General features: G+C 35.0%; 1 protein-coding gene across 3 annotated transcripts; it reads right to left on the bottom strand.

Moving 5' to 3' along the window:
- Positions 1-267: 267 nt before the first annotated feature.
- On the bottom strand, positions 268-6,262 carry LOC104098265 (RING-H2 finger protein ATL74-like). 3 transcript variants are annotated; one of them, XM_033656640.2, is made up of 3 exons: positions 5,309-6,262; positions 4,279-4,376; positions 268-1,038 (listed from the first exon to the last, which is right to left on the bottom strand). In XM_033656640.2, exons 1-3 carry the CDS (start codon positions 5,495-5,497, stop codon positions 618-620), a joined length of 708 nt encoding a protein of 235 aa, XP_033512531.1. In that variant the 5' UTR covers positions 5,498-6,262; the 3' UTR covers positions 268-617. The 3 variants fall into 3 exon arrangements, with proteins under 3 accessions (XP_033512531.1, XP_070031376.1, XP_009603250.1); XM_070175275.1 differs by having other exon boundaries at positions 5,450-6,256; XM_009604955.4 differs by having other exon boundaries at positions 5,339-6,249.
- Positions 6,263-9,169: the final 2,907 nt, after the last annotated feature.

The raw sequence follows: 9,169 nt of genomic DNA, 5'->3' as shown, positions 1-9,169 counted from the left end.
TTGGGAGAATAGAAATTCTTCCAAAAGTGATCATATTCAAGAAATCATTGATCCATTTTATCCGCCGTTTAACCTTTTTTTATCCGTATTATATATAGATCGGGTCAAATAATTTATCCGTTTTTTTTTAATTCCCCATATCCGACCTGACCAGCCCGTTTGCCGCTCCTAGCTATCACTAACCTAAGTATTTCTCCTGATAACATGGTTTATTAGAAAGTGTGATTTTTCATACTCTTCATTCAGAGTTGTGGCGAAAACATAGTAAGAAATAAGAACTAACAGGTTCAAGTGAAATAACACACCTAATATGTCAATACAATCTTGTCTACTACACTCATATGCAAGTGTCATTGTGCAGCGAGGAGCTAAACTAATCGTTCCGACAAAACTACCACCCCCTTATCGTCACTATAAAATGTTATCAAACCTGGCTACTGATAAAGTATTCAAAAAGAAGAAGATAAGGGGGAAAATAATAAAAGAAACATTGCCTTGCAATATTTACTAAAGGCCTTAAGAGTAGTAAGTCATTTACCAATCAAAATCGGGATACCTACATTGTGGAATCTTCCAATCTCTGTCAATTTGGAAATCTGCAGTCTTGACCTAAAAGCTTATGCATTTGATGGGCTCTCTACTTGTTTGTTTTCTGAATGTTTCGTATCCTCGTTCAAAATGACGCCATTTTCTCTGACTACCATCCTACCACCCTCAGGTGGACAGTGAGCGTCTGTGGTGGAATCCGTTCTCAGACTGTCATGTAATCTTGGAAAATGCCTCTGCGCGGATGATAGACAGCTGTTTGGACTAATATTCAGGGAGTCCATCGCATAGTGAGATCGGATAGCTGAACTAAACAAAGGTTGCATAAATCGCTTTTTCTCAGGAGTCTCACGTAGAGAAATTCGACAAACTGGGCACGTGGAGTGCTGCTGAAACCATATGTCAATACATGTTGCATGGAAAGAATGCCCACAAAATGGCATAATACGTAGTGTGTCCTGCTCTTGATAATCGGCAAGGCAGACTATACATCTATGAAAACAAAGATGGAAAGGAAATTATAAGGTAATATTTGTTATGTTAAAAGTTAAAAACATATGCAAAGACACTATGATCAATGAAACTTGCAATACTCACAAGCTACAAAATTTCCGAACTACAACACACAAGATACAGAGACCATAAAAATTGATAATATAAGAAAAGATCTCAACTTAACGGAAACACGCTAAGTGCTATCCCTTTATGTGCCACTTCAACATCGGATGTACACAATATGTTTAGCCACGTTCGTTCAGCGTATTAACAATGATAAAAATTTCAACTATGATCACATGCATGTCAAACATGTATTCTATGACAGTCATGGTATTTAACATGAACACTGGGACTATTTCAGAGACGACATTACATGCATAATTCGTACAATGAAGGTCATTTCTCTTGTACAATGAATGACGATGATTATGCGGCATTCAGGAGAAACATGGGTACAGTTGTAAAGAGATATCTTTTGGCACCCAATTCAAGAAACATGCTTTGTTCATTTGGTTTTCTGATTGGTTTACTTGTTGTTGCTTCTTTTTATCTTTCCTGAGCCGTGAGCCGAGGGTCTACCGGAAACAGTCTCTCTTCCTTCCTATAGATAGGCGTAAGGTCTGTGTACACACTACTCTCCCAAGACCCCACTTGTGCTATTACACTGTGTTGTTGTTGTTGTTATTCTAGTCTAGAAGTCATCCATAAATGGTTTCCAGTCAATTCTTTCCTACCAAGCAGTTAGCTTCTCTGATATAAAGGCAAGAAAGTGCTCAAAATATCTTGGATTTACATAAAAAGGAGACTGAAACATCTATATGATGCAATCATATCATGCATAAATCTACATCGAACCTAATATATGATGTTAAACTCGACGTTAACCTACTTCTATATTCTTCAAAACCTGATGCCTCAAAGAGATATTGCGTTACCAACAGAGACGCATAAAATCCAGGTCCAGATTGAGAAGATGAAATTCCCTAACAGTTCTCGGTTTCCTAGTTTAATAGTCATATTCAATACCTATGACACATGCTTTGGCAGTTAACTAAAAGGTGATAAATAGTGTCCCAATACATACAGTGAAGCTTATGAGAACTCTGAAATAATAATGTCCCATCACCCACTGAAACAGAGGAAAAAGTTAACAGCAAGCTTTTATGTTTAATAGAATCACACCAGTGGTAATGTGCAGTAGTTCATTTTTCTACTGTATAAAATCAATGCCAGCTCCTAATCTTCTGATTTACTCTTCATTTCCATATATCTAGAAGAGAGTTTTGAGGCTCTAAATGCAGAATTCAACAAGAACAGCAAATGGACTTCACGTGAATTAACAAAGCCTATTGATTAGTCTGGACACGTTTCAGATGAGCAAAGCTTTAATAGTCAAAATGATTGCATTTTAACCAAGACATCAAAGCAGTGAACTTTTTTCTCATTACTGTAACATATTATGGTTACTGCCTGCGATAATCCAAGATAAGTAGTGTTTTAGAGACATGGAGAGTGAACGGAAATGCTTCACCTTTTAACAGCACATGAAAGAAAAAAGAAAAACAAAAATGCAAAAAGGAAAATTTGAGACCTTTATACAAGTAAAATGAAATCATCTACTCCAGGATTTCATCTAGACATACAAACATATGTGCACAGTGAAATCTAAAGTATTTCTTCCTTTCCAGAAAGGAGGCAGCTGGGAAGCATCACATTGAAACATAAAGGAAACGGTAGAAACTGAAATTTTCAGAACCTATGCAAAAGGAAAGTGGCAGATCTACAAAATAGAGCAGGTGAGGATGTATCCACTACCTTCGGCTCAACCTACACACACACACACACACACACATATATATATATAGTTAAATTAAGTTTATATAGTAATGGGTGTAGTGATACTCCGACCGATTAGTCCTTGAACAAATATCCAAACACCTTTGCTCTTATTGAAGGTCTTCACAAGCAAAACAAGGCAACATCCAATATTCAGGCATTTGTATGAATGTACCATAAACCAGGCAGATCTAAAGGGTCGAGGATAAAATGACAAATGTAGCTAATCATAACTTTCAATATACAGGAAATCTACGTGATCTTAGGCTCTCCATTTTTAACCCAATCTCTAACATAACTCAGTCATATTATAATGCCACGTAGACCTAGTCATGATTGTTTGTTCTCCTATAACTGGAGGATGACAGCACAAGCGAAGCAAAGGGCAGAGCGAATGTAACTGTATACAAAGGAACACCGGTATAACAATTCACTCAACCATGAATGCCTTCTTCTCTTTAACTAGTTTTCCTGATCGATTTATCCCAAATGATTCAAAAAAACTCAAATTTGGAACTAAATCTCATTTATTTCTCCAGAAGAATTTCACTTTGCAGAGCAGGTGGACATACTATTACTCCCCATAAACACCATTCTCAGTTGTTAAACAAAGTAAGAACTTAAGAAAAAAACATAAAAACTTAAATTAGGGGCAAGCTATAATTGTCTTACAAATTTTTGCATAGAATTACATATGCAATATGTTGGGTTCCATCTCCAACATACCATCTCCCAATACGAGCTACAAGTAGAAGCTCATGTCTAACGTGACTTTCTTCACCACACACAGACTTCACTCGTGGTTGAACTACAGATATAGTGTTTAGTAGCCCCAGGCTGAATTAATGTAACTAGCTATATATTTAAAGCATCGATCCAACTAACACAATACACACATTGCTATCAACACCCTTGTCCGGGCACACAAAGTTAAGTTAGCACCCAGCAGACACTTGTTCTTGCTCCTAACATTCTTTAAATGGATAACAAGATTTGCATCAAAACTGTAAAGAACCTTCACAATATCCCTCCACAAAATGAAGGCAATTACTGACTTAATGATGTCATGCTTCAGATATATTTACCAGGTTCCCAAACACATACTTCTAACATCATGTTAAACTTTAACTGTGTGGGCTTTACAAATTATAAATGTTGAAAAGGTACAACACAATCTGAAGACATATCCATAATCCTAATTCAACTTTTTTTTTCTTTTGCTATGTAGTCCTACTTCATGCTATTCATTCCTGCTTTCAACCAAAAATAGATTTGGTTTGTGCACTCAAGATAAAAATAGTCCATGTTATGCGGAAGTCAAGAACCACCAATTAGAAAGAAGTATTATTTATCTAAAGCTTGTATAACATGTAGAAATTGAAGCAAATATCAACTTACTGGGCATCTTCTGCAGAGGTAAAAAACACATCGCCATATTTCTTTGTCGGGAAATTGGCAACAGCAAGAGGCTCGAGACCATGTAAACCACGCTCCAACTATACAAGGGAAACATACACTATTATTTAACCAAAAAGCAGGATTAGTTATTCACACGAAAATATCGTTCTGCTTCCGTTACTAAAGAAGAATCCAAGCAAAATAGTGACTTAAAGGGTACTATCTTTGAACAGTAACTGATCAAGTACATCTAAATTTAGGTAGGTTGTGAGGTAAAGGATGTGAACTGAGGGGAACAAAACCTACAGCTACAAGCACAAAGTAAAAAAGCATCATCACGACAAATTGATGTTCGTTTGAAAGGACTTTAAATATGACAAGTCATAGAAAAGCATCTAAAATGTCCACAAACCCTCTTTAACAAACTACACATCAAAGTCCTAAGTGGCCTACACGGTTGAGTATGTACTATGCACCAACTAGACTACTCAACCAATCAAAACTGCAGTCATGATCAGATACTTAAGTAGGCATTTGGACATATATATTACAGTGAATCAATGCTTGTTTTACAATTTTGTCCATTATTTCAACTTCAACTTGAAATAGAGAATTTGAAATTGCAGAAGATGGTTTGAGGAATATTTCACTCACAAACTTAATCTTTTTTTCCAAGTGAAATTCTATGCGAACACATTTTCACAGCTTCGAAATACTCTATTTCAACTTCAACTCAAATACTTTATAACTACGCAACCTACAACAACAACAAATCAGTATAATCCCATTACTGGAGTCTGGGAAGATAGTGTGTAGGCATAACTTAACCCTAGCTTGGGGTCAATAGGCGATTTCCGATAGACCTTCGGTCCCCTCACTCCAAGAACTCCCCACCTTGCTCTTGGATGACTCGAACTCACAACCTCTTGATTGGAGGCGGAGGGTGCTCACCAGAGCAACCCAAATGTAGAAAAACCAAACAATAAAGCAATGAGATGTTGAAACTGTATAAAGAAAGAAAACAACATACTACTAAATCAGTAATGGAACAAGTGCTCACAATGCTAAGATCAGATCTAGAAGCATTTGCAAAAAACCGCCTTCTCGCGTTCAATTGAATTCTTGCACAAATTAGCCTAGTGCACACAAACACTATGAACATAGTACTTACTGCAAATCCAATAACAGTCATCACCAAATTCATCCCTGAAGATATCATTTTCCAACTTTTTTTTTTTCAAAATAGAAACTCTATTATCCAATAGTCCAACAGTTGAAAATTCTTGAAAAGTTCCAAATTTGCTCTGCTCATTCCAACACAAAGCAAATTTTACACTATACCCAACTCATATAATCACAAGATTGAAACTTGGCTTTTCCCAAAATAGCAACTTTACTATCCAAAACTACTATAGCCCAAGAAATGAACTTCCCAGAAAAGTTCCAATTTTGCTCTGCGCATTCCAAAAAACAAATTCTACACTATACCCAACTCATATAATCACAAGAAAACTTAAACCAATCCCTAGTAATTACAGTATTCTCTCAAAAATCTAATCTTTCTTAGTTCTTGAGTAATTTACTTAAACAAAATGCACCCAAGAACCTAATCTTCACTTTTGATTTTCAAGAACCCTTCTCTGAATTTGCTTCATAGCTCATAAACATACAATCTTTATCACTCTAGAGGCATCTCTCAGTGCCTCCATTTCTCCTATATTTCTGCATATATATGTATTGGATATTTGAACCTATAAAGACTTGGCATTTTAATCTTGAAGAGGGTCAGCATGTTTTCTTAATATCAGCATGTGGAGAGAGAAAACAGAGAAAATTACGAGAGAGAGTGAAGTGCTGATGGAACGAGACACGGACAGGCACCTATGTTATCAGGAAATTAGTGTGCGAGAGAGAGAGAGAGGGAGAGAGAGAGATCTGAGATCCATAATCATAGTTGATTAGTGGAGTAATTTTCTTAAGTAACTTAACCTTAACAGTTAACAGTCACAATTAGGGGTATTCAAAACCGAACCGAACCGAAAACCGAAACTTAATGGCTTATTGGTATCGGGTTAATGGCTTAACGGACGGGGAACGGATTGAAATTTTTTTATTAACGGCTTATCGGTTTGGTGGCGGATTATTCAATTTTCTTAACGGATAATCCGTTAACCCGTTAAGAATATATATATATATATATATATATATATTTTTTTATCCATATATATATATATTAAATATCAAAAACCCTTCCACTTCTTCCATATACATATATAAATTTCATTTTTATCCATATATATATATATATATATTAAATATCAAAAACCCTTCCACTTTTCCAGTACTCCATCTCTAAGTTCTAACGCCCTATTCCTAAATAATCAGAACCTTTACGTACTATGCATCAGAAGATCCCACGCTTGGCTTAGCTTAGCTTATTCTCCCACCCTATAACAAGATTGTTTAAGCTGCTATCTACGGTTCACCTCTGCTTTTGTTTTTTTAAAACTAATGCATGTTGTCTATGATTAATAGAAGAACAATAGTGTTGTGCCACAACTTTTTTCACTCTACAATACATGACACACTACATCATTCTTATGTAGGCGTTAACAGACATGTATGTATGGATTCAATGTGTAATTTCCTATTCTGAATTTGTATGCTAGGCGGTCAACAAACAATTAATGAACGCAATATAGATTGAATTAGGCCGATAAACCGCCCAATAACCGCCCGATAAGAGCTAAACTGTTACCAATCCGCCCGATATCTTATCGGGTGGCTAGCGGATTAATACATTTAAAAGCCGATAACCGTTAAGCCAAACCGTTAAGAGTAATTAACCGCCCAATCCGCCCGATAAGCAGCCCTAGTCACAATCATCAAACTAAAAGTATACATCAAATTAATCAATAATTAAAAAAAAAAAAAAAAAGACAAGTATGATGTCTTTGCGCAAACATAGAAATGAGAATGAGTAATTTCCCAATAGAATTAGGGCGCATTATCAAGCATTGGTTAATTCTTTGACAAAAGTGTTCAATATATATTATACATTTAAAATTTAATATTTTATCTGTATATATAATATAATTTTTATTATCCTCAGAATAATATGGCTTAATTCGCCAAAGGACGAAATAATTTTTCATGTCCTTTTATAATTTAAATAAAAAAAGATGGATCTTTTGTGTGTATATATATATACACACAGACAGTTGTGAGCACCGTATACATGTTTGTTTTCCCTAAAAACAAAACTCTTACAGCATACCACCAATGAATAAATAAGAGCGGATGTTTTTGTCTTTCCACCAAAAACTAAACCTAGTTCTCATTTACACGTTGCTCTCTCCATCGGCGAACAAAAACTTGAGGCATTTGAATGTCTTACAAATTGTTTGCATTCTATCATTTTCTTTCTCTTCTTAATTTAGATAGTCTCCATAGAAATTAAGATTTGAATTCTTTAGATTTAGTGTGAATAATTTGGATATATATTTTCTGTCAAGATTTTTTGAGTAAAAAAGACATGAAATAAGCCACAAACACAAGCATAAAACTGGCCAACCGATTAAAGAATAAAGATAAATCATAGTAATCTCTTTTCTTAAAAATATTTAAATATTTGAGCTAAACAATTTTCCAGCGCCTCTTTTTTTCTTGCAATGGCTACTGCAAAATTTTCAACGAGAACTTCATTGCAGTTCAATTGAAAATGAAGAGATGCACATTCAAAACACATATTATCCTAAATCCTAATCAACAAGTTCACTTACAAAACAATAACCCAGTAAAATCTCATTTATGAGGTATGGGGAGGGTAGTATGTACACAGACCTTACCCCTATCCCGGAGGAGTAGAGAGGCTGTTTCCGAAAGTCCCTCGGCTCAAGAAAACAAAAAGACAAAAGGACAAAAGGAGACAATGTTAGTAACACCACAACAATCATAGGAAAAATAGGAACACCATGAAATCCAGAAGAAAGATGCAAAGCAAAGGGAGACAATATTAATATTACCACAACAATAATAAGAAAAATAGAAACACCATGAAATCCAGAAGAAAGATGCAAAGCAAAAGCGATAGCTAGTAAATAGGATCTATACTGAAAAGCGAAATTGTAAGACACAACATTACCACTAACTATCTAGGTAAAAAGCCTTAATCTCACAATGATACGAAATAAGGTACAACTCAATTACCTCCTAACCTAAAACCCTATTAATCGACCTCCACATCTTTCTATAAGTGTCAAGAAAATAGAGAGAGAGAAAAACAGAAGAGAGAAAACAGAGAGGGACGCCTCTAATAGTACAAGAGAGAAGAAATAATTGGGTTTAGACAATAATGCCCCTCCTATTAATGTGTGGTTTGTTTGTTGGTTAGGGGTTTTTTAGGAAAATAAATATGTATACAAATACACACTCTCTCTCTCTATATATATATATATATATATATATATATATATATATATATATATATATTATATTTTACTGATTTTCTGTAGAAAAAATCGACAACAACACACTCAGTATTTTCCCATAAAATAATATTATTTACACTATAAATCCAAATCTCCCGAAAAATAGTCCATGAGTCGGGCGGATCGAGGATTTCAAGAGTATGAGTCACTATTGTGAAGATGCGGATTTAGAATTTATATTTGACGAGTTTAACTTTAGTAACTATCATGTATCCACTACACTTTTGAAATTATAAGTTCAAAATTATATTCTTTTTAAAATTTAGTGATTTTAGTGCCGAAAACAAGATCGTCCGGAGTGGGATCTGAACCACCAATTTCACTCGTAGAGGTGCACCGAATAATTATTGCACCATAGAGTTTTTGAACATGGGTTCACGCACATATAATTAAATAATTTT

Source organism: Nicotiana tomentosiformis, chromosome 5, assembly GCF_000390325.3.
Source record: "Nicotiana tomentosiformis chromosome 5, ASM39032v3, whole genome shotgun sequence".
Lineage (NCBI taxonomy): Eukaryota > Viridiplantae > Streptophyta > Magnoliopsida > Solanales > Solanaceae > Nicotiana > Nicotiana tomentosiformis.
Note: the sequence above shows the minus strand (reverse complement) of the source record. Positions and strands in the feature narration are given on the sequence as shown.